Source organism: Carassius auratus, chromosome 8 (assembly GCF_003368295.1).
Source record: "Carassius auratus strain Wakin chromosome 8, ASM336829v1, whole genome shotgun sequence".
NCBI lineage: Eukaryota > Metazoa > Chordata > Actinopteri > Cypriniformes > Cyprinidae > Carassius > Carassius auratus.
Genome location: NC_039250.1, coordinates 25164605 through 25190900, shown reverse-complemented (window position 1 = coordinate 25190900; position 26296 = coordinate 25164605). Strand labels below are relative to the sequence as shown.

The 26296-nt window shown below is 42.1% G+C and overlaps 1 protein-coding gene across 4 annotated transcripts in view; it reads left to right on the top strand.

Annotated features, from left to right (window-relative positions):
- Nucleotides 1–25876, top strand: part of LOC113107780 (transmembrane and coiled-coil domains protein 1-like) — a 50927-nt gene extending 25051 nt beyond the window's left edge. For 3 of the 4 annotated variants that reach the window (XM_026270488.1, XM_026270492.1, XM_026270489.1), the window contains 4 exons: nucleotides 3905–4147; nucleotides 11175–11860; nucleotides 24074–24209; nucleotides 24589–25876. In XM_026270488.1, coding sequence (XP_026126273.1) covers nucleotides 3905–4147; nucleotides 11175–11860; nucleotides 24074–24209; nucleotides 24589–24900 — 1377 coding nt within the window. In that variant the 3' untranslated portion in view covers nucleotides 24901–25876. Of the gene's footprint in view, nucleotides 1–2773; nucleotides 3105–3904; nucleotides 4148–11174; nucleotides 11861–24073; nucleotides 24210–24588 lie in introns of those variants that run through there. The other variant, XM_026270491.1, reaches the window with a different exon arrangement.
- The last annotated feature ends 420 nt before the right edge of the window (nucleotides 25877–26296 follow it).

Here is a 26296-nt window from a genome sequence, read left to right as displayed (position 1 = left end):
AAGGCTTGATCATGCTGTTGTGTTTATTTTCCCATAATGCCGGGCTGACTGTACATTATTGCTAATATAATATAATCTATTAACACCTGTGTGACTTCAATGAATATGAACAACTGAATTGCTAATGTATTACTGTTTGTGATGGGCTTTATGGCTCCTAACTGGCAGACCGGCTCAGTCTGTCTCGGTCTGTGGGTTTGTCCTCAATCACCCGTCCCAGACGGGTCGTCCTGTTCAGCCTGCTCTGTCTCTGAGATTACAGACCTCATAAACACTGTGAGCTGGATTTCTGCTGGACTGTAAACAGATAGTGTTAGTGACTAAGAAATCTGTTGTTGTCTGGTTAAATCACTGCATGAATCATGGTCTTATGTCATATACGCAATTATGCAATGCATTTTCATAATGTTGTTTTTAGAGAATTACTCTAATTTTTTAAACTTGTGTAACAGCATTGCTCATAGATTGAAGTACTTAAAGTCTTTGGTTATTTTAATTGTGATGATTTTGGCTCACATTTAACAAAAACCCACCAATTTACAACAAATCAGAATATGGTCACATGCCAATCAGCTAATCAACTCAAAACACCTGCAAAGGTTTCCTGAGGCTTCAGAATGGTCTCAGTTTGGTTCAATAGGCTACACAATCATGGGGAAGACTGATCTGACAGTTGTCCTGAAGACAATCATTGACACCCTTCACAAGGAGAGTAGGCCACAAACATTCATTGACAAAGAAGCTGCTGTTCACAGAGTGCTGTATCCAAGCATGTTAACAGAAAGTTGAGTGGAAGGAAAAAGTGTGGAGAAAAAGATGCACAACCAACCGAGAGAACCACAGCCTTATGAGGATTGTAAAGCAAATTCGATTCAAGAATTTGAGTGAACTTCACAAGGAAAGGACTGAGGCCGTGGTCAAGGCATCAAGAGCACCACACACAAAAGTGACAAGGAATTTACTGAACCACAGACAACATCAGCGGTGTATTACCTGGGCTAAGAGAAGAAGAACTGGACTGTTACCCAGTTATCTAAAGTCCTCTTTTCAGATGAGAACAAGTTTTGTATTTCATTTGGAAACCAGGGTCCTAGAGTCTGGAGGAAGGGTGGAGAAGCTCATAGCCCAAGCTGCTTGAAGTCCAGTGTTAAAAGGGGGGGGGGAGGGGGGATGAAATGCTCATTTTCACTCAATCTCCTGTTAATCTTGAGTACCTATAGAGTAGTACTGCATCCTTCATAACTCCAAAAAGTCTTTGGTTTTATTATATTCATAAGAGAAAGATAGTCTGTACCGATTTTTCCCGGAAAAACACGACCGGCTGGAGGCGTGACGTGTGGGCGGAGCTAAAGAATCACGAGCGCCAGTAAGCTTTTGAGTTGAGAGCGTCTGGAAGCTGTGACACAGATCCAGAGGCTGAAATTTAACAAGAGCAGCATCAGCAAAGGCTTCTCTATGTGGTATGTACTGAAACTGTATATATTTGCTCAGCGGGTTTGGAAAATGACTAAGTTCCACTTTATGTCGTCTTTTTTTTTTTTTAAGCTGTACATGTGGAAAGTGCAGTTTGATGACAACATCGCATGTTGTTTACTTGATGTGCTTACACGCCGATAGCTAAGTTAACAACACAGAGATATTTGAAGCAGTTTTACTCACCGCCTGCGGTTCCAACACACGATCGTGACCCTTTTTCATCGGGATTGCATCATCCTTAAGAAATAAACGATGTGCAAATCCGGCGTCAAACTGGGCCTTGTTTGTAAAACAAGCATCTTCGAAATGCAGGGAACAAACAAAAACACTTGCACAACTCCGTTGATGCTCTGTAAAAATAAACTCCATCCACTGGTCCCTTAATGCTGTTTCTCTTTTGGTAATCTGTGCAGGGTTGTCTTGCCCTGGCAACCAAAAACACACTTCTTTTGTGACATTTGGCGACGCTCTGGCTCTGATCAGTGAAGTCTGTTGTGCTCTCAGTGCTCTGCTATACGGGAGCGTGCGCTCTTCCGGCAGAAGTGCCTCAGGACCCATATAAGGAAATTCCTCTCCATCTAACGTCACACAGAGCCATACTCGAAAAACACTTTCTGAAACTTGTGACAAACTGGAAGGAGTATTTTTGGAACAGAAATACTCCTTCAAACGTACAACTTAATTTTTTAAACTTTGTCCATGTTTAGCATGGGAATCCAACTCTTTAACAGTGTAAAAAACTCAGTATACATGAAATAGCATTTCACCCCCCCCCCCCTTTAAGTTTCCACAGTCTGTGATGATTTGGGGTGCAATGTCATCTGCTGGTGTTGGTCCATTGTGTTTTATGAAAACCAAAGTCACTGCACCTGTTTACCAAGACATTTTGGAGTACTTCATGCTTCCTTCTGCTGACCAGCTTTTTGTAGATGCTGATTTCATTTTCCAGCAGGATTTGGCACCTGCTCACACTGCCAAAAATAAATAAAAATAAAACCATAATTTTGTATATTTGGCCAAATGGTGTTCATGTAGGGTTTCATTTAATAAAATCCTAATATTTTTAAGCTTTTTAAATATTTTTTTTTTACAGTGCTGTTATACTAATTTCTAGAATAATATACTACATTCTGTTAAAATTGACTGAACAGGTCTCCCATGTTGAAATATCACTAAATTGTATCATCTGCATTGTCCTGTATATTAAGAAATTCTAATGAATCCATATTCTCCAAGCATTCTATGTTAGTATAGCTTTATTTGAAAAGTGAGTCCGTTTCGAGAACAAAAGCGAGAGACGGTTGGAATAAATAGGTCTGAATGTTTCGTTCACTGAAGCCAGTTGTTCATACTGAATAAATTAATCTGTGTACAATTATTCAATATCGGAAAAGCATTTATCACACAGAACCATAAGAATAAATCAGAATACGGTTCTGTTTTGGTTCAGTTCGAGCAGCCATCGTGACCAGCATCGGTTCAGGGATGATGTCATGTTTAAAGCCACGCGCGGGAGGAGCTCGAGCTCGAGTTCAGCTGCCGGTGAGATCTCCGAACGAGCGCGTGAGTGAGTGACTCTCGAGGAGGAGATGCACTGGGAGCAGCTGCTGCGAGCGCGGAGCGGGAAGGTGAGTGAGGGAGAGAGACGCTTCATAACCCGTTATAACGCTCTGAAGACGAGTCTCGCGGAGAACACGCATCATTGTGTCATTTCAGCCTCCTGCTGCACGGTTTCCCTTCACGTCCGGTTAACTCTCTCTCTCTCTCGCTCTCTGCTGAGCTTGAGTAAGATCAGATCTGTTTGACTGAATGTCATTTTACTCTTCCAACTCTCAATACGAGCATGTTCCTTTTGATCGGTTTAACAAAACAATATTACATTATTTCATGCCTATATCAAATCTTCATTTTAGTGGTTACTGTCTTTTCACAAAGCCCTTGTTTAATGGAGTTATTATTGCTGTTATATAGGTCAGATTATACAGAGTTGGACTATATGATCAGACAGACCTCACTGTTCAGCTCATTCTGGTTGTTTAACTATCAGGTCCATGCATGTGTATAGTAGCAAATGTGCTTTTTCCAGTGTTAGGAGGAATATCTTTGTCTTGATTTTCCCTGTTAAAAGTGTTGAAACATCCTTGAAACAGGTTCAGTTTACTGTGAGACCAGTTTCAGCCAATGTACTTCACAAAAACAAGGCACTGTGTTCTCTTTATTAGAATAAAGGCAAGTGTGTGTGTGTGTGTGTGATGGAGATGTTGACCTTTAATAGCCTCCGTCTGCATGTGTGCGATTGCAGAAGCGGGCGATTGCTTCATTGTGTCAGCAGAAAGACACGGAAAGACCTATTTTAAGAAGTGACATGACTTTTCTCGTCTTTGTCCCTGCCTCGGCTTCCTCCTGGCCGTTTCTCTGTGTTTCTCAGATCGAGAGGCTTGAGGGCGGTCTGGCGGCGTCCTACGGGGCGGACGGTTCGGTGCTGGGCTCGGAGGACACCGGTCTGGACCCCCAGCGCACACGGCAGGCCATCGCACAGCTGCAGCAGAAGATCCTGAAGCTCACAGAGCAGCTGCGCATCGAGCAGGCGGCCCGCGACGAGAATGTGGCAGAGTATCTCAAACTGGCCAGCAATGCCAACGACAAACAGCAGAGCGCCCGCATCAAACAGGTACCATCTCACACATGAACCAGCCTGCTGTCTTTTTATCTGTGCATGCATGCATCTTCAGGACAAGATGACTAGAAATAATATTCAGCATGAAAATGAATCTTGCATTTGTACCATTATTATTATTATTATTATTATTTATTTGGCAAATGCATGGTATAGACTTTTTTTGTAAACAATCTGTGCAAGTTTCATTTTTAAAAATATGTTGATATGGTAATGTTTAATCAAATTGTCTAGAGCTGGTTTCTCTGGTGAAGTGGCATATGCAGGACTTCTCCAGTTATTTAGTCCTCTGAAGCTCCAGTCATACAAGCTCAGGCTCATCTGAGAGCCACGCCCACATCTGACCATCCAATCAACAACTGATGCACAGAACCAAATCCTGCCCTGCATTTATCTTTTCTGTAAATCTGTCATATTTGCTGCATCCCAATGTGCCTACTTATACTACGCCCTTAAAGTATGTATTTTTTTGGTGTGGAAAAAGTACACACTACAGTGTGTAGTAGAAGAGTAGGCTACTGTAGACAGGCTTTACAAACTATCATGTCATGGATGCTGTGTTACAGTTACACACACCCTGTCACTATAAACTGGCCTGTCATCTTGTCACAGTTAACAGCGGTGTTAATTTCGTGACGAAGATGAAAAGTATTCGTTAACAAATATTTTATCTGTGACGAAGATGAGACGTTGAAGAGCTAAAATTAATATCTGATGATAAAAACTATGATGAAATATATGACACGTCTTCGTTAACAAGATGAGGCGGGACTATAATGTTGTTTGAGGACTACCGGACATATAAAATACATCCAATAGGCTATTGTCTGGTCCTTAAAATGTGCGTCCCTGTCATTGGATTGCAATCGGATAAGGGGCATTTGCATATCTAATCTCATTATAGAAGCTTCAGTGGATGAATAGACTAACAAAACATGAACTAGTGATCTGAAACAATGGCCTCAGCACCCAAAAGGCTACGCATCACAGACAGAGTGTGTGAACCTGGAGTTAGGCATATGCCTAGTCTGCTCTCAGTGCTCTGCTCTCGCGCTCCACTCAGGTGCGCTGCATCCTGGTTGGTTCAGATAACATACTGCAGGAGGTCAGGGCTGCAGAAAATCGTGCTATAAGGCGATTTAGAAATTGCACACACTCAAATCGCTATTTTATTTCGATTTCGATTAATCGCACAGCCCTATTAATGATGACTGGAAATTGGAGAGCTGTGTCATAAGCACTACTGATTTTGACTCTTCTTTCTAAAAGACAGCGCACAACATCCACAAGCAAATTATTAAGGAGCTGAATGACTTTGGTATTGAACCTGCTCGCATATCAAAAGTAATGTTTGTTAGTGACAAGGGCGCAAACATAAAAGCTGCCCTTCACAGCTACAAGTGTCACGCTGTCTAGTCTCTGTTTCCCTGGGTGTCCACTAGTGGGCTCACTTCCCCTTAGGCACTTCAACGTAGGCACTAGTATTCCACTAGTCTTGTCCTGTCATCACAGTAATTGCACTCCTGCTAATTGCACCAGGTGCATTCACTTTATTGTCATTAGCCTCCCTATAATTACCAGTCTTTTCCTGTTGTTTGGATGGAGTCCTTTCATGATCCTGTCTTCTCGTCCTCTGAGACCCCTCGTATTCCAAGTTCCCGTACCGTTTCCTTTCCTGTTCTTTGTTTGTTTGTTTTTGGACTGCTTTCTGGTTTTGACCCTGGCTTGTTTTTACTACGATTTGGATTACCACAATAAAACATACCTGCACTTGGATCTCTCTCCCTGTGTTTCACTGGTTGCGAACATCACTGAAGGACTCCATCATCTCTGAGATCCAGCGGTATGTCTGTTCATTTTTCCTCCCCAGCCACCGAGCGGGAAAGGGATGGTTTTTAGGGGAACCTGCCTGGTGGTTTTCCGTGGGACTAGGGGAGGTCGCAAAGGAGTTAGTGGTAGAGAGGAGGTTCGATATCGCCCTCCACCATGGCCCCCTTCGACCCTGGGCTCGTGTGGAACGGATTGGAGCCGCCGTCTCACCATGGCGGACGGAAAGGAGAAAGGAAGCGTACGTCTACCAATCCAACGCCACTGCACGAGATGGCCACCAGCCCAGCGCCATTGCACCAGATGGCCGCCAACCCAGCACCACAAGGCAAGACGGAAGCCATCCCGGCGCCACAGCACAAAGTGGTCACCAGCCCAGCGCCACGAGGCAAGATGGCCGCCAGCCAAGCACCAATGCCCAAGATGGCTGCTGATACAGTTTTGGATTATTTCTCCATGCTGTCCAAAATCCTAGAGATTCCCAGGAGTGTTCATGTCATGTCTGCTGATCCAGTGACTGTTCACATCACGTCTGCTGAGCCAGCGCCACAATACAAGATGGCCACCAACCCAGCGCCACTACAGAGGATGGCAGTTACAGTGGGCTTTCCAGAGGTGAGTCAGGTTCCCGTTGACCCTCCAGAGTTGAGTCAGGTTCCGATTGACCCTCCAGAGTCGAGTCATGTTCCCGTTGACCATCCAGAGTGGAGTCAGGTTCCAGTTTACCCTCCAGAGTCGAGTCAGGTTCCCATGGACCCTCCAGAGTCAAGTCAGATTCCTGTTGACCTTCCAGAGTCGAGTCAGGTGGCCATTAACTTTCCAGAGTTTAATCAGGTTCCGGTTGATCCTCCAGAGTCGAGTCAGGTGCTCATGGACCCTCCAGAGTCAGGGTTAGTCACCGTTGACCTTCCAGAGTCAGGGTTGGTCACCGTCAACCTTCCAGAATCAGGGATAGTCACCATTGACCTTCCAGATTTAGGGCCAGTTCATGTTGACCTTCCAGAGTCAGGGTTAGTCACCCTTTGACCTTCTAGAGTCAGGGTTAGTCACCATCGACCTTCCAGAGTCAATGGCTAGTCACCGTTGACCTTCCAGACTCAAGTGAAGTCACTGGTGATCTTCAAGGACAGAGTCAAATCACCGGGGTTCTTCATGGGAGAATTCAAGTCACCAGTGATCTTAATGAACAAAGGCAAGTCACCATTGATCTTCATGAACAAATTCAAGTCACCATTGATCTTCCTGTGCAAAGGCAAGTCACCATTGATCTTCATGAACAAATTCAAGTCACCATTGATCTTCCTGTGCAAAGGCAAGTCACCATTGATCTTCATGAGCAGAGTCAAGTCAGCATTGATCTTCTGGAATCCAGTATAAACACCATGGGATTACCAGAGTCTCGTCACTTCTCTGTTGAACTACCAGAGTCTACCCTCGGCTCGGCTGATCTACCAGAGTCTCTCCTCGCCTCTGCGGAACTTCCAGAGTCTCGTCACATCTCAGTCAAACTCTCTGAGCACCCGACTGATCCTGTTGTGGCCACAGAGGCTACCCTTAACTTGTTCATGTTCTTTGTTTCAGACTTGCCCAACCAGACTTGTCCTCCTGTTCATTCAACCACATGGATGTGGTGGTCTTCTGCTCCGCCCTGGGAGGGCGTCTGTTTTGGCCGCATGGATGTGGTGGTCTTCTGTTCTGCCCTGGGGGGGCGTCTGTTTTGACCGCATGGATGTGGTGGTCTTCTGCTCCGCCCTGGTGGGCGTCACGCTATGTCCTTCCTGGACTTGTGTTTTTGTGTTTGTTTTTTTCGTTCTTCTGCCTGTTTTCCACCTTTGGACCTGGCCCTCCGTCCCTCCCCCTGATCCTCTGCTGGTCCACCTCCCTCCTGGACTCCTTGTTTTGTGTTGTACTTCTCTTGTCTCTGTTTACCCATTTTACCTGGTCGTCTTGTCTCTGTTTCCCCATTTTACCTGGTCCTCTTGTCTCTGTTTTCCCCATTTTACCTGGCCTCCCGTCCCTTCCCTTGGTCCTCTGCCGCTCCACCTCCCTCCTGGTCTCTTTGTGTCTTTGGTCTTCCCTTGGGTCTGGGTGGAGCATCTGGCAGCTGCTCCGTGGAGGAGGGGGTAATGTCACGCTGTCTAGTCTCTGTTTCCCTGGGTGTCCACTAGTGGGCTCACTTCCCCTTAGGCACTTCAACGTAGGCACTAGTATTCCACTAGTCTTGTCCTGTCATCACAGTAATTGCACTCCTGCTAATTGCACCAGGTGCATTCACTTTATTGTCATTAGCCTCCCTATAATTACCAGTCTTTTCCTGTTGTTTGGATGGAGTCTTCTCGTCCCCTGAGACCCATCGTATTCTGAGTTCCCGTTCCGTTCCCTTTCCTGTTCTTTGTTTGTTTGTTTGTTTGTTTTTAGGATGCTTTCTGGTTTCGACCCTGGCTTGTTTTGACTACGATTTGGATTACCCCAATAAAACATACCTGCACTTGGATCTCTCTCCCTGTGTCTTACTGGATCGCGATCGTCACAACAAGTAGATGCCGTGCACAGCCCATGTCATTAACAGTTACTGCGTTTTTGTTGCCTTTTAAAACTTGAATGAAGAGATGGAGGGTGACACGTATCCAACGAGAAAATGTCCATTAGAGTCACCCACAAGCTTGGAACGTTTCTTTGACTTGTTTTAAGTCCCTGAAGATGTTTCAAGCAGAGCAGAGCCGGAGCCAAAGCCGGACCGGAGCCTCGAGGTGATAGCACCAGCAAACAGATAGACTTATTGGCCCGGGTCTCACGTTTTAGCTACAGTCATCTAATGTATGTGTAAAAGGTTAAATATTCTGTTATTTTATGTTTAGTTGACGAAGCTGAGCGAGTCAAAAGAAAAAAAAAATAGTTTAGTGATAATAGTGAAGAAGTTGCCGAGAGAGACAAGGTTCAGTGCTACATTGAGGGCCAGTTCTTCTGGGATGGAGAGGACATTCTAAGCTTCTGGCAGTCACAGTCAATCACCTTTCCTGTGCTTGCCATGGTGTCAAAAATGATTCTTTGTATCCCAGCCACAAGCGCATCAAGTGAGCGCACATTCAACTCTGCTGGCCAAGTGCTGGAGTCTGGGCCAAATAGATTAAAACCTGGTACTGTGGATTCCATTCTTATTTTGCACAGCGAATGTAAAAACGCTAAATGAACATTTCTGTGTGTTAAATAAATCAAAAGTTAAGTGGTTATGTAGCGTAGGCTGTAAACTGTAGGCCTATACAAATCTGAAATGTTTTTTTCTTTAACCTATTAGATTAATACAAATGCTACTTTTAAAATGTTGAAAATGTTTATAATTGTTATTAATATGACAAGATTTATGGTTCAATTTCACAATATTGCCTGTTTACATGTCGATGTTTCAAAGCACTTTTTAAGGCTGAAATAAAGGCTGTTGTTTTCATTCACATGACAATATCTAGTATGTCTATTTAATGCTAGCAGGTGCGGGGCAGGTTATAAAAATAGATACAGTGGTGCAGGGCAGGCTAGGGTGGCCCAAATAATATCATAAAAGCAGGACCTGCGGGTTGGAGAAAAACCCAACCCCTAGTGTACATGGATCTACACTTCAAAAATCTACCTGAAATAGTATCTGGGGACTTCTTGCATACTCTTTTCAAGATACTTGCCCTACAACATACTCAACATTTACATGCTTTGGGACGTACTTAAAGGGGGGGGGGATGAAATGCTCGTTTTCACTCAATATCCTGTTAATCTTGAGTACCTATAGAGTAGTACTGCATCCTTCATAACTCCAAAAAGTCTTTAGTTTTATTATATTCATAAGAGAAAGATAGTCTGTACCAATTTTTCCCGGAAAAACACGACTAGCTGGAGGCGTGACGTGTGGGCGGGGCTAAAGAATCACGAGCGCCAGTAGGCTTTTGCGTTGAGAGCATTTGGAAGTTGTGACATTACCATGAGGAAAAAAAAACATCATCCAAAATAAACCATGGCTAACAGTCAGATTCAGCGTATATTTATGGTCCAGAATCAGATGCCGAGGCTGAAACTGAACGAGAGCAGCAGCAGCAACGACTCGCTCCGAGCGGGGCTCGAACCCGGGTCTTCGGCATGGGAGGCGGATGCACTAACAAGGAGGCAGAGATATTTTAAGCAGTTTTACTCACCGCCTGCGGTTCCAACACACGATCGTGACCCTTTTTCATTGGGATTGCATCATCCTTAAGAAATAAACGATACGCAAATCGTCGTCAAACTGGGCCTTGTTTGTAAGACAAGCATCTTCGAAATGCAGGGAACAAACAAAAACACTTGCACAACTCCGTTGATGCTCTGTAAAAATAAACTCCATCGACTGGTCCCTTAATGCTGTTTTTTTTGGTAATCTGTGCAGGGTTGTCTTGCCCTGGCAACCAAAAACACACTTCTTTTGTGACATTTGGCGACGCTCTCGCTCTGATCAGTGAAGTCTGTTGTGCTCTCAGTGCTCTGCTATACAGGAGCGCGCTCTTCCGGCAGAAGTGCCTCAGGACCCATATAAGGAAATTCCGCTCCATCTAACGTCACACAGAGCCATACTCGAAAAACACTTTCTGAAACTTGTGACAAACCGGAAGGAGTATTTTGGGAACAAAAATACTCCTTCAAACGTACAACTTAATTTTTGAAACTTTGTCCATGTTTAGCAGTGTAAAAAACTCAGTATGCATGGAATAGCATTTCACCCCCCCTTTAATCTAATCTCACATACTATTTAGGATGCATAGTATGAACATTGGGAAGCAGGGATTCAGATTCAATAGTCTGTTGCTACTTTGTGACTTTAAGCAACTGTGAAACAACAGCCTTGGGCCGGTATTGCCACCTTGTGGCCAAACTAATTAGTGCAAAAAATTAATAAATAAACTAATCGTGCTGATGGTTGAAGCCATGCATGCTGTACACATAAAAACCAAAGTACAGTTTGGGCTTTACTCTTAAAGAGTGACAGCTGCACTGCATTGACTGGAGGTCATCTGTTTTCAGCTAGAGTTAGCTCTTTCTTGATTCAGTTAGACCGAGGTTAGAAATGCCTCATAAAGTTCCTCACTCTCCCTTCATCTCTTATTCTACTTCCTTGTTCATGTTTCATTACCTCTCTCCCATGCTCTTCCACACACCCCCACATTGTCTCCATCTTCAGGTGTTTGAGAAGAAGAACCAGAAGGCGGCAGCGAGCATCGCCCAGCTGCAGCGTAAGCTGGAGCATTACCACCGGCGTCTGCGTGAGGTGGAGCACAGTGGCGTGCAGCGGCAGCCCAAAGACATGCTGCGGGACATGCAGCAGGGCCTGCGAGATGTGGGCGCCAGGGTCATCACGGGCCTCAGCGAGGGGGTGGTGGACAGCGTCAAGGGTGGACTGTCCAGTTTCTCCCAGGTCACACACTCAGCCGCTGGGGCTGTGGCCTCCAAACCTCGCGAGATCGCCTCGCTGATCCGCCACCGCTTTGGCAGTGCTGATAACATCAGTGTGCTGAAGGACGGCACAGAGGATGGCGAGGACGGCGTAGCCACTGCCGGACGCTCTCTGGGATCCGCCGGCGGACACCTGCAGTCCAGCCCGAAGTTCGGCAGTGATGAGGACTGTTCGAGTACGACCTCAGAATCGGTGGGAGCCAACAGCTTGACGGGGGCCCCCGGGGGCCCGCCCAGCTCCAGAGGAAACACACTAGAACGGGGCCACAGTGGCAGCCTGGACATGTTGCTACAGGAGCTGCAGGAGCTGCGAGATGCTCAGACGAGGCTGGAGGAGACGGTGGAGAGTCTGAAGAGCGGGTATCTGAAGGAGTGCACACTACTGATGCAGGCGCTGCAGGAGGAGCGGTTCAGGTACACACACACACACATACTCTCTCTCTCACACACACACACACACATACTCTCTCTCTCAAACACACACACACATATTCTCTCTCTCTCTCACACACACACACACATACTCTCTCTCTCTCTCTCACACACACACACACACACACATACTCTCTCTCTCACACACACACACACACACACATACTCTCTCTCTGTCTCTCACACACACACACACACACACACACACACACATACTCTCACACACACACAAACACACACTCACACACACACACACGCACACACACACACACACACACATACACACACACACACACACACACACACTGCAGGTCACACACACACACTCACACAGACACTCACACACACACACACTCTGCAGGTCACACACACACACTCACACAGACACACACATATACTTACTCTCAAACTGCTTGAGCTCCAGTAATAAACCCTCCTCACTCGATGAGGTCTGGACAATTATATGCCTAAAAACATAAATTTATGGTTTTTACCTGACCTGGGTATCTGCAGGATATTTAAGCTATAATTTAAAACCTGCACAAATAAAATAAAAATGCATGATTTACAGTTCAGACACATTTTCACAGATACAAAAAGTTATACAGATAAATTTCACATTTCAGCTTTTAAACCATGTTTTAAAGAAATTAGAGTTAAAAGTATCACTTGCTATGAGCGGGATAATGTTCATCCAGCCAGCTGTTCTCTCAGAACGCTCCAGTATCAGCCTGAAGGGGTTTATTCTGAGACAACAACTGGCTGGATGTACATTATCCTGCTTTTACAAAGCTAAAAAGATTACCATGTATGTTAAAATGAATGCTGAAGTATTCCATTATTAGACGTGGTGGTAAAGTGTTTTCAGTCACAAGATGACGGAGTGACTCATTAAGACTAGTGACCGGATGAGCGGTGTGTTATTCAGTTTGGTGCTTATTATCTGGGAATAACTCACCATTGGGTGGTGCGATTGACCAATCAGAATTAAGTATTCCCTAGAGCCGTGTAATAAATTTAATCAATGTTGATCAATTGTTATTAGTTAAATAATTGTTGAGATGATTATAAAACAAAATCTTCTTGTATATCCACCAGTTAATATTTACAGCCTCGCGTGTTTTCTGAGTAAAAACAAGGGTGTTCACATCGGTCTGAACAAAACCAGCAGACACACTGATTGAAAACACGTTCATTCTCTCCCTGCAGGGGGCGCTGTCAGAACGTTTTCCACGGTAACGGCCATACAGGAAGCAGCAATTCTCATATTTATTCAATGAAATCACAGTCTTTTGAAGTTACATCTTCACATTCAGCCATATCGCAGTTCTGGTCTTTCTCTTCCCAAACGTAAGACCTCTCGAAATCATAATTAAGTGTTTCTTGTACCATTTAAGAGTTTTTATGGCGCCGTAGCACCCAATCAGCTCTGCTGAGCTAACCTCGATATAAATTTGATTTGATTAAATAAATGACAAACGCTGTTTCCAATTTATTTCATGATGTCGAAAGGCTTCATGGTCCGGATTCGGACTGGAGTCCATCAGCTGGCGAGCCCTAGTCTAAAGTGTCATTCATTTTATTAAGAGGTTTTGCTATATAATTTATATCAGCTTGAAATCATTAACAATTTAGATTGATAGAGAAACACGGATGAATGAGAAAATAAAGTGTGATTTGCTTGATAAAAAAAAAAAAAGTTATTTAAAACATAATAAGCCGCTCAGTCCAGTGCTCGCTGTCTGCCAGGCAGCTCTCTGTGCACTTTTACCGTGGTAGTTTAATTACTTAATTGCTGATGTTACATTTGGACTGTACATTCAGAAGAGAACTGATGCTGGTGCCTGGTTTCTACTTTTTCAAAATCAGATGGAGTTTTCTGGTTCCTTTGGCCTGAACACTAGGGGACTAGATATAGACCTGACACACTGTAGGTAGCACATCGTAAGTGTTATTTGGGAAGTCGTGGCCTAATGGTTAGAGGGTTGGACTCCCAATCAAAGGGTTGTGGGTTCTAGTCTCGGGCCGGACGGAATTGTGGGTGGGGGGAGTGCATGTACAGTTCTCTCTCCACCTTCAATACCACGACTTAGGTGCCCTTGAGCAAGGCATCGAACCCCCAACTGCTCCCCGGGCGCCGCAGCATAAACGGCTGCCCACTGCTCCGGGTGTGTGCTCACAGTGTGTGTGTGTGTGTGTTCACTGCTCTGTGTGTGTGCATTTCGGATGGGTTAAATGCAGAGCACAAATTCTGAGTATGGGTCACCATACTTGGCTGAATGTCACTTCACTTATGCCATGAATACTTTCAGTCCTCAGTTTAACCGCTTGGGGCGAGAGATGCAAAATGTTCACCAAATTGTCATGATCTTTCATAGTTTTCAATTTCAACAGATAAAGAATTAAGTGATTTATGTTATATAGCTAATATGGTCTGTGTGATTATTTATACACCTCTAATCTAGAAAATGTGACTATAAGGCATGAAAATATAAAAATTTTAATATAGACTTTTGATTATATCATCATCCTGGTTTTCTGTAATGCTTCTCTCAAAGCATTGTGTAGTGAAAAGCACTTCAGAAATAGGTTTGACTTGTACTTGGATAACTCTATCCATGTTAGTTATTAATATCCCTTTCTCCACATCTGTATCAGAAACTGATTTTTGGGTTGTGACCCAGCAGATTTGTGGGCCTGAAATAGACTCAGATTAGACTTTTTCCTCTTAAATGGTAAAAGTTTGAGAAGGGAAATAAGGGGGGGGGGTGAGTTTAGAGAGAGAGAGAGATGAATAGATAAACATATTTCTGCCCTAAATGTCCAGATTGTAGTCAAGCATTTTATTGTTTGCTTGTAATAACAGAAGAACAAAAATATAGCTGTCAAGCTGATATATAACATAAAATAACGCTAACCCTCTTTTAAAATTAGAGATGGCCTTTCTTGATCTGAATATTAATGGCATTTCAGAGCCTGGATCATATTTATGTTGAGCCTTTCAGCTGTTTTCACTATTAACTGTTTTTGTATAAAAAAGAGCTTTGTGAAGATTCTCTCTGCTTTTGGAAGATAAATATATAAGTGAATTTATGTTTTATTCCATTCAGTGCATTTAAATTGAGTGTTGAAAGTAGGGCTGTAGTACTTGAGTCCCGTCTTGGACTCAAATCCGGACTCGAGACATTTTTTCCGTCGTCTCCGACTTGTCTCGGACTTGGCCATTGGACTCACCAAGTGTTCTAGTTGGTCTCGACCGAGTCCAAAAAAAAAAAAAAAAATCTCCTTCAAAACAAAACCAGATTTGCATGATGTCTCGACTGAAAACGTGTGGAAAACGCTAGGCACGCTGCTTTCTCCTTCTTCCTAAAGCACTCTGTGGCCTGCGCTCGCGCTCCAGTGGCGTCTGCTGTTGCTAGGCAACCATCTCAACCATTCTCCATCTTGGCTTAGCTAGGGGAAGTTGTGGCCTAATGGTTAGAGAGTCGGACTCCCAATCGAAGGGTTGTGAGTTCTAGTCTCGGGCCAGCAGGAATTGTGGGTGGGGGGAGTGCATGTACAGTTCTCTCTCCACCTTCAATACCACGACTTAGGTGTCCTTGAGCAAGGCATCGAACCCCCAACTGCTCCCCGGGCACCGCAGCATAAATAACTCCCCACTGCTCTGTGTGTGTGCTCACAGTGTGTGTGTGTGTGTGTGTTCACTGCTCCTGGTCTGTGCTCACATTGTGTGTGTTCACTGCTCTGTGTGTGTGCACTTTGGATGGGTTAAATGCAGAGCACAAATTCTGAGTATGGGTCACCATACTTGGCTGAATGTCACTTCACTTCTTCTTCTTTCGGTATTGTTCTGGGAAAGGAAGTGCATGACCTTGCTGCGACCTGAAAAGTTTAGATGTTTCTAATTTAGTTTTCTACCCGTTAGATTGTGTTTTATTTACGTCTACACCTAGATAGCCTTAAACGTACCCTTTATAATAATGAAATACTCATTGTTGTACAGTAGTTGCAAGACTACTGATTTCTACTAGTCGATTTTTTTATTAAAATTACTCCAGTTACTCGACTACTCGTTGTTCATGCTATTGTAAATAAAAAGAAAACACATTAAATGTTTTTTTTTTAATCAATAAACGCTTGTTAATGTATAGCCTTATGCGTTTAGTGATCATCTGAACACGACTGAATCAATTCAATGCGCATATTTTCATTACGCACAACACTTTAAGCGAGTCTTAATGTTAATGAACTTCACTAAACAGATGTGTGTGTGCCGCACAAACCAGCAAAAGGTAAAGATTCAAACATGTAGGACAAGTAGACAATGTATCCATATCTATGTTGATTATTAGCCTGCTCTCGAGAGAGAACTGGTTTGGTTTTTGAGAGACTGAGACGCGCAGCGCGGCTGTTTGATTGGTGAGCGCGCTGTGCTTATTCCATTCATTCGTTTCATATCGTAGCCTAAGCTTTAAATCATTGCTTTTTAAATATATACAAATACTATAAAGCAGTGGTTTTCAACCTGTGGTCCGGTATTGCAGGTGGGCCGCCAATTATTTTCTGTTCATTTCCAGTCCATTCTAGGGCTGTGCGATTAAAAGAAAACGTCCTAAAATTACGATTTGAGCGTGCGCGATTTCTAAATCGCTTTATACCACAATTTTCCGCGGCCCTGACCTCCCGTATCCGATCCCATCAGAATGCATTGCGCCTAGCGCGAGAACAGAGACTGGGCATATGCCTAACTCCAGGTTCACACACTGTCTGTGATGCGCCTTTTTTCTGAGCCAATGTTGACGGATCAGAGCGTTCTCACTGCGGTAAAAGGCTAGAAATAAAACGTGCGAAAATAATTCATGTCTAACACATGAGCATAGAGTGAATTTGTTAGTGAACAGGATGCAGTTTAAGTGAGAGGAGACACGTTTTAAGTGTGCACACTCTCTCCTCGCAAAGCAGCGTGTTTCTGAGCAAGCACGACTGGTTTTGTGACAGAGCGAAGGAAATCTGCTGCGAACAGAGAGATTCGCACTCGTGCATTATTTTAATGTGCTTTCGCGTTATATTTATGCGCTCTCACTGCTGAGCGCATACACATACTGTATACACACTGCAAACACCTGAGGCACCGCTACATATAATGAGCTCTATGAACAATGCATGGCAAAAAAGAAAAAAAAAGTCCCTGTATACAGGATTTTTTTTTTTTTTTTTTTTTTGCCACAAGTCTATACATTTTTTTACATCTTCACTATAGTGATAATTTTGACTTATGTCTGTTCTAGAGATGTTACAACTTTTTGATAAAGCTCTGATTGGTTTTCTTTTGGAAATATGTTTCAAATTAATCCTGAATGCATTTATGACTGTAAAAGCACAATTGCAAAATTGATCAAAAAAATCACGATAGTTTTTTTTTTTTTGTCCATATCGCACAGCCCTAGTTTATTCAATAAATATAGTTTAAAATCTAGCTTCTGAGTACTAATTTATTAACCCAACAATAGCGGGGTCAGTTAATTTTTTTGAAGTGGGCCGCGCAAACATATGTGTTTGGTTGTGTGGGCCGCGAGTTGAAAAAGGTTGGGAACCACTGCTATAAAGTGTATGATGTATTATCACAGGGAAAATTACTCTTGATTTCTGAGAGATGCGCAGAGAGGCGACAACAATGCGGTGTTTGATTTGCGCTCTTTTCACTCATAAAGTTTACATTCATTCACTTCTGGCGCTGATCCCCTGGCTCACCTGTTATCTAGCAAACACCAGACTGTGTCAGCTTCAGCCGAGTATTCAGGCAGAACTATTCCTTGTCCGTTATTCGTTTTTAAGCTATTATCCGTGCCATTCCGAATAAGGTATTCGGCTTCAGGCACAACCCTAATTATTACATTACATATTTTTTTTTTTTTTTTTTTTTAAACATATTTTTATTGAAAGACATTGGCTTTAACAATAACATTTCCAAAACAAAAACATTTTATATATATTTTAACTATCTTCCCTCTCCCACCCACAACCACCCACAGCATCCAAAAAAAAAAAAAAAAAAAACCTGTTACACAGGAATAGTTATTATACAAAGGCTAAGACAGACATGTCCACATATTTTCAAATAAGCACATCATATACACAAATCAATCAGTGGAGTGAGAGGTATCTGATATTGCCTGTATTGATATTTGGTTATTTTCCAGAAAATGTATAAAAAGATCCCATATTTTATGGTAATCTCTTAGTTTGCCCTTTATACTGTAGGTTATTCTTTCCAATGCAATACAATGTGACAGATCTTTTAACCAATGATCAATAGATGGACCTTCTATGTTCTTCCAGTAGAATGCTACTAAACGTCTTGCAATAACGAGACAAATGTCAATCATTTTAGTGTGATAACCTGATAGTGATAGGCTTACAGGAATTAAACCCAAAGCACAAATTTCAGGGGTCGTTGGAATTAATTTTGAAATAATTGAAGAAATTAGTGCTGTCACTTTTTGCCAGAATGTCTTGATCACCTCACATTCCCAGATACAATGGAAGAATGTTCCCTTATGTTTTTGGCATTTAAAACAGGTATCTGGGATTCCCGGATTAAACCTGTTTAACTTTTCAGGGGTGACATATGTACGCATTACCCAGTTGTATTGGATCAGCCTAAATCTAGTGTTAATTGACAAATTCTGGGCTTTAGCACATATCTGGCTCCATTCTGAATCTGGAAGGTCATATTGCAAATCTATACCCCAAGCAATTCTTTTGGAATCAGATGATTCCTTAGAACTTTTTACAAATTTGCAATAAAACAGTGAGATTTGGTTTGTACCAAGTTCCTCATAAAACATAGCCTTTTCTAATTCTGTTAGTAGAGGTTTAGATAGTGAATGATTTTGCTTGACATTGATATAACTGCGAATTTGCAAATATTTAAAAAAGTGTTTCATTGGGATTCCAAATTTTTCATTAAGATCTTTAAAGGACATCAATGTATCTCCCTCAAACAAATCCCCAACCTTACGAATGCCCTTTAGTGCCCATTGTTTAAAGCCAGGGTCATTTTCTCCTGGTCTAAAGTCCCTATTGCCCCAAATAGGAGAGAAGTAGGAAAGAGTTGGGACTACTCCCAATGTGTGCTGAACATCATTCCATACTATCAAAGTATTTTTAACAAAGGGATTTTTGGTAGTCTTTTTTAGATTTTTATACAAATCAGAGTACAAAAACATATCCATCCCTATACCTTTAGCATCTATAGATTCTATTTCTACCCAGGGTAATTTTGGCTGTAAGGAAAACCAATAAGTGGCACAAGTCAACTGGGCAGACCAGTAGTACCACTGCAAATTGGGTAAACGTAAACCTCCTCTGTCATAAGGGAGATATAACAATGTTAGGCGAAGCCTTGCACGTCTATTATTCCAGATGAATTTGGTTAATTTTTTTTTCATATTAGAGAAAAAGCCTAATGGTGGAGAAAGTGGAATAGAGCGAAATAAATAAAGAAATTTGGGAAGAATGTTCATTTTTATAATATTTATACGACCAATTAATGAGATTGGTAGGGAGGACCATCTGTCTACAGTTTCACAGACTTTGGTTATAACTGGGTTGTAATTGGCAGAAACTAACTTGTCAATTGTGGGGGTAATTACTATTCCTAAATATTTGAAGCCATTAATTGCATTTATAAATGGATGTCCAACCGGTGGTTGATGTCTTTCGTGGGTATTTAAAAACAGTATTGATGATTTGGTCTTGTTAATTTTATAGCCAGAAAATTTTCCAAATCTATCAATCAGTTGGAGCAGTGCTGGAACGGATCTCTCAAGCCTTGTTAGAAAAAGAATGGTGTCATCTGCATATAGTGCTATTCGGTGATCACGATCTTTAATTTGAATGCCCTTGATGATAGAGTTACTTCTGACTACAATTGCTAAAGGCTCCAATGCAAGAATAAAGAGCATTGGTGACAGTGGGCATCCTTGACGTGTGCCCCTATATATTTCAAAAGGTCTTGATACTGTATTATTAGTCCTAACTTCTGCTAATGGTTTAAAATATAAAATATTGACCCATCGTAGAAATGAATTTCCAAAACCAAAACGAGTCAATACTTCGTTCATATACAGCCACTCTACCCTGTCAAACGCTTTTTCCGCGTCAAGTGATAGAATACATGTGTCATGGGCTTCCCTTTTTTCATACAGAATGTTTAAAACGCGCCTTATATTATGAGTAGCCTGACCATTTTTTATAAATCCATTTTGGTCTAAACCTATTACAGATGGAAGACATTTTTCCAATCTTGACGCCAAGATTTTAGCAATAATCTTTATATCTGTATTAAGTAGAGAGATTGGTCTGTATGACTCGCACTTGGTGGGAGACTTTTCAGGTTTCAAAAATAAAGTAATTACGGCATTTCTCAAAGTTGGTGGCAAATAACCATTTTGAAATGATTCAGAATACATTTCCTTCAGGGGGCCAACCAATTTATCTTTAAAGAGCTTATATATGTCAATTGGCAGTCCGTCAGGGCCAGCTGATTTGCCATTCTTCAGCTTTGATATAGATTCCATGACTTCACTTTCTTCAAATGTACGGTCTAAATAGTTTTTATCTTCTTCTGATATAAGTGGAAACTGGAGATCATTGAGAAACCGAGTTTGGTCTTCAGTAAAAAGTGCCGATTCAGATTTATATAAATCTTTATAAAACAAAACAAAAGCATTATTTATCTCTAAAGGATTAGATGTTATTTCTCCATTCAACATTTGAATACTATTAATGGCTTTTTCTGTGTCCAGTTTTTTTATCTGCCATGCTAATAATTTCCCTGCTTTTTCTCCATGTTCATAGAAAGATTGTTTCAATCTTATTAAACTGTTTTCAGCTTTTGTTATGGAGAGAGTGTTATACTGAGCCCTTAGTTTAAGAAGATCATGATGTATTGTATTTGAAGTGTCTAAATAAGCCTTTCCCTCTGCAATCTTAATTTCTTTTTCCAATAAATCTAATTCCAATTTTATTTTATTCATTTTTGAGCTTGTAAAACAAATTATCTGACCTCGGATATATGCTTTGAATGCTTCCCACCTTATAGTAGCTGACGTTTCATTTTTATTCTCTTTGAAAAAATTATCTATCTGTTCTCCAATAAATTTGATAAAATCACAATCATGCAGCCATTTTGGTTGGAGGCGCCATCTGCGAGTTTCTTTCATATCCCATATTAATTTGTAAACTAAAGACACTGGTCCATGATCCGAAATGACAATAGTATCATACTGACAAATTGCTACTCTTGGAAAAAGGTCATTAGAGATTAAAAAATAATCAATACGAGAATGTCCCTTCGTCACTGTAGAGCAGCATGAATATGTTCTTTTACTAGGATATAACCTTCTCCATGGGTCAAACAGATTAAGTTCTCTTATATAGTTCCATATCTTTATTCTAGACTGTATGTGGGTTGTATCTGTTCCTGTTGTGCGGTCAAGGCTAGGAGATAATGTGCAATTAAAGTCTCCAGCAATTATCAGTTTTCCTGATAAAGAAGACAGTAAAAGAAATAATTTTTCAAAAAAACTTGGACAATCTGTATTAGGGCCATACACATTTGCCAAAATAATGTTTTCATTAAGAATGGATCCTTGAATTATTATGTAACGTCCTGCTGTGTCCTGTACAACCTTGGATATTTGAAATGGAACTGACTTATGTATTAAAATCATAACCCCCCTAGAGTTAGAAGAAAATAAAGCTGAATAAACGTGGCCTTTCCATCGTCTTTGTACTGGTGTCGTGTCATTTGAAGATATATGACATTCTTGTAAAAATACAATTGAGGGATTAAGTTGTTTAATTCTGGTCATTACTTGTTTTACTTTAGTTAGTTTCCCCAAACCTCTCACATTCCACGATGTTATTTTTAGTTCTGAGTTGGAGCCCATTACAGTGTTAGTGCCTAAATCTAGAGCTGTTTATTATTACAAGATTGTGCCCTAGCCTATTACAGTAAAATGCAATTGCCCCTGTTACTGAAAAATTGTAGAAAGTAAATAGGATGCTTCTCTTAGCGCTGGCTCCCTGAACTCGCCAGTGCTTTACCCGTACATACCCATTAACTGAAGATTCAACACTTTGTGTCGCCGATCCTATCACTAGGAGCAGCAAAACACGGATCACAAGCATATTCTCTGCTATATGCTCCCACAAACAAGCGGCTAAACATATTAGAAAAAGAACAGCCTATAATAGAAACTGGAATAACCACAAAGAAACGATAAATATATATATAAAAAAAAAAAACCCAGAGTATATCCAGTTAATAATATTAAGCAAATTATAATAAAGAGAACAAGTAAATTCAAATATGAAAAGTTAGAAGTCACTGACTACAACCTCACCGGATTCCATCAGCCAAGTTATTTTGAACTGTCAATCATATTTCCATCCATTATCAGTCCCAAACGTAAAAAACAAAAAAAAAAAAAAAAACATATACTTATATATATTTCGTTAAAAGACAGTTCCTTTCTTCTGTATTCGGTCTTCTTGGTTGAGGGATTAAGAGCTTGAATCCTTTAGGTTGCGAATGAAATTTTCCACCTCAGGTGGATTCTCAAAAATGCGGTCTCGTCCTTCATGGGTGACGCGCAACTTCGCCGGAAAAATTATTCCATATCGGATGCCCATGGATTTAAGCTGTTGTTTCACCTCGTAGAATTTTCTTCTATTCAGATGCGTTTCTCTGGCGATATCCTGAAAAAACTTTACTTCGCGTTCGTCATATTTTACCTTGCCTTTGGCCCGCACGACTTGCAGCACTTTGTCTTTATCCTTAGAATTCAAGAAGCGCATAATGAGTATTCTGGGAGCGTTCCGATCTCGGCGGTCCTGTAAGCGGTGAGCTCTTTCAATGATTATCGGGTTGGCAAAATTCTCTGGTCCCAGTACCTCAGGCAGCCATCTCTCAAGGAAACCCACTGTATCTGAGCCTTCAGCGCCTTCAGGGAGGCCAACGAGACGCACATTATTACGACGACTTCGATTTTCCTGGTCTTCCAATTTAACTCCAAGAAGTTTCACCTGTTGCTGAAGAGTGTCTACAGTATTTTGCAAAACGGACACCTGGTCTTCTGTATCGCTGATACGGTGTTCCGCGTTTGACAGTCTGTCAGAAAATTCCTTAACTTCTTGTTTAACCTCCTGTATGGCTGAGAGGATTCCTGTAAATTGGACTGAAAAGTCTTCTCTCATGCTTGTAATTGCACTCATAATGTTGCTCTCTTGATTTTTTTCAGTAAGCCTATTTGTGCTGACTTCTTTATCCTCAGATGCCATGTTAGCATGAGGATTTGCAGGCTCGGCACTGGATTCGTCTTGATTTCCATGTTTTTTCTTTGTTGTTCGCGATGTCATTTTGTAGTAGATTTGTTTACAGTGACCTAACGTATATGTATTTTTCAGTTTCAGAACGATGTGAGGCTGTTTAAGAATGGAATTGCCGCTTGTCGTGAGAGCTCAGATAAACGCGTGCGATCAACGTGCCGCCATGTTGACCCCCCACATTACATATTTTATTTGTATTTATATTTATATATTTATATTTTTACATGCAACATAGATAAGGTCATAGAAAGTAACAGCTCCACGTGTAACGGAGGCCAGTGAGTAGTGCTGTGCAGGTAAACCTCACTCCCCGATCTCAAGAGACGCACTAGCGACAGACGCTGAGGGCTGTAGCCATTTAGCCTCCTTGTTAGTGCGTCTGCCTCCCGTGCCAGAGACCTGGGTTCAAGCCCCGCTCGGAGCGAGTGTGAGGAGCAGTGGAGAGAGGGGTTACACACACAATATTGTAATTCTTAACGCTATGCCTATGCATAGGACCCGGGATCTTGTGTAACACCCCTGTTAGCTTTAACCCTAATTATACACACTTGAACCAGCTAATCAAGCTCTTACTAGACACACTAGAATCTTCCAGGTGTGTTAAGGCCAGTTGGAGCTAAACTTTTCAGGACATTGGCCATCCAGGAGTGTTGTCAACTCTGAACTGTTGGTTCATCAAACTTTTGAGATGATTAAGTGCTTCTGAGGAAAGACCAAAAACATGCACAATAAACACTCTGGAGCAGAGAGACGTGTTGTACAGGAAGTGACCGTGTCTGTGGTGTTGTGTTTCTGTAGGTGTGAGCGCTTAGAGGAACAAGTCAATGATCTGACGGAGCTCCACCAGAACGAGATCCTGAACCTGAAACAAGAGCTGGCCAGCATGGAGGAGAAGATCGCGTACCAGTCCAACGAGAGGGCCCGAGACCTGCAGGTGTGTGTGTGTGTGTGTGTGTGTGCTTTACTCTACGCCTGCAGTGGTGGCCTCACAGGTCAGGATACTAGTTAGGCATGGCTTGATCAGATTTGTAGAAATGTAGCACTGCAATTGATGAGACACTGATGCAATGCTACATTTCTAAAAACCTGATGAAGAAACAAACTCATCCTGATCTCTGATGAACTGAGGGTGAGCACATCTTCAGCACATTTTTATTTTTGGATGAACTTTTCTCAGCAAGTCCAAACTTCTCCAGAAATGAATATGTCATTATAGTCACACAATGAAAGAGTTAAAGCTAAACAAAGTGGCATATTAACACAACATTACAGTAGACTGACCTGCGGTGTGTGTGTGTGTGTGTGTGTGTCAGGAGGCTCTGGAGGCGTGTCAGACGCGTGTCTCTAAGATGGAGCTGCAGCAGCAGCAGCAGCAGGTGGTTCAGCTGGAGGGTCTGGAGAACGCCACGGCTCGCACACTCATGGGTAAACTCATCACCGTGCTGCTGGCCCTCATGGCTGTGCTGCTGGTCTTCGTCTCCACCGTCGCTAACTGTGTGGTCCCGCTGATGAAGACACGCAGCCGCTCCGTCTCCTCGCTGCTGGTCTTCCTGCTGTTCGCCGTGCTCTGGAGGAACTGGGAGGCTTTCTCAGGACACACCTCCCGTCTCCTGCACGTGCCCTGATCAGCGCACACAAGACTCGCTGCTTTCACAGCAATTTGCACAGTCTTTCCCCACTGAATGCCTTTGGAGCATCTCTCTGGAATGAGATTAATATTAATATTATTCAAATTTCTAATATAATTTTAGTTGAATGTAGCATTAGCTCACACAAACATGAAATTCTGTCATCATTCCTCAGTGTTGTGAGTAAACGCCTGCATGCTGCAAAAGAAGAAATGTTGAGGTCCTAGTGACTCATAATGATGATGAACGTTTGAATGAATAGAAACTGAGCTGCTCCTCCTTCTGTGTTCAGTGAAAGAATAACATCATGCATGTATTAATTATGAGCGGGAGTGAGGTGGATGTTTGGCTGAAGCGTTCGTTCATCAGTCTATCTGAGGTGAGGATTTGAGCTGGAACACATCATCCTCTGCTTTCATTATGCATCATTTTCAAGAGGTCAAAGGATGGTGCCGTTTACTAGCATTATCTGATGTAAAACAAAGTTTTAAATGAAGTATTAATTTATTGAATATCTCACTGCCTTACAGGGTCTGTGACAGCTCCAGTAGCGGCCGTGACTCTTTATTCCTCATGTCTATAATATGAAAGTGCAGTGTTTGAGCGTTATGATGGAGAGGGTCTTCTGATGATCTGTAGGTTATTATGTCTACTGTAGTGAATGATGGATCAGAACTGTTCTTACGAATGGAGACGCTTGTGTGTTTGATCATAAGCTGGACTCAAGCTGACCGTATCTACTCACACTCGTGTCATTCAGATCTTAGGAGCTGTTAGCTCAGTCGTCTAACTGTACAGTAATAGTGTTTAATAGATCTGTCAGTCCTTTAATAATCCTCAGGGGATGTCCTCTGCTGCAGCTGTAGTGTGTGTGTGTGTGTGTGTGTGTGAGAGAGTAATGTTTTAAACCACTCTAGTGCCTTCAAACACATGATCTTGATATCTTTTGTAATAAAGTTCATTTCTGACTAGAGCTTTAGTGTGCACACGCTTCATACTTTATTACAATTAAAAATGTCAATCCTAATTTCAGGAAACACTAAAGAAAGTTTGGAAAACATGAAATTATGAGAACACAATAGACATGGATAAAATTAAACAGTTAAGTCCCATCCAGATGAAGATATGCCTACACATAAAGCAGATAATGTCCATCTTCCTTTAGGACTGCGTCAGATCCAGACCGTCCCCAGCGTAGGACCTTCTGCGGTCTCCGGAGTCTTCACTGGTCTGAATGTCCCATGTGGCCATGGAAAGTAGGACCACAAAGTGCAGTCTAGGACTGAGATTGGTGCATTTGGCCAAGTGGTTTATTTTTAGATTAGATTAGAGTAGATTCAACTTTATTGTCATTATGCAGAGTACAAGTACAGAGCTAATTTCACATGTTTCA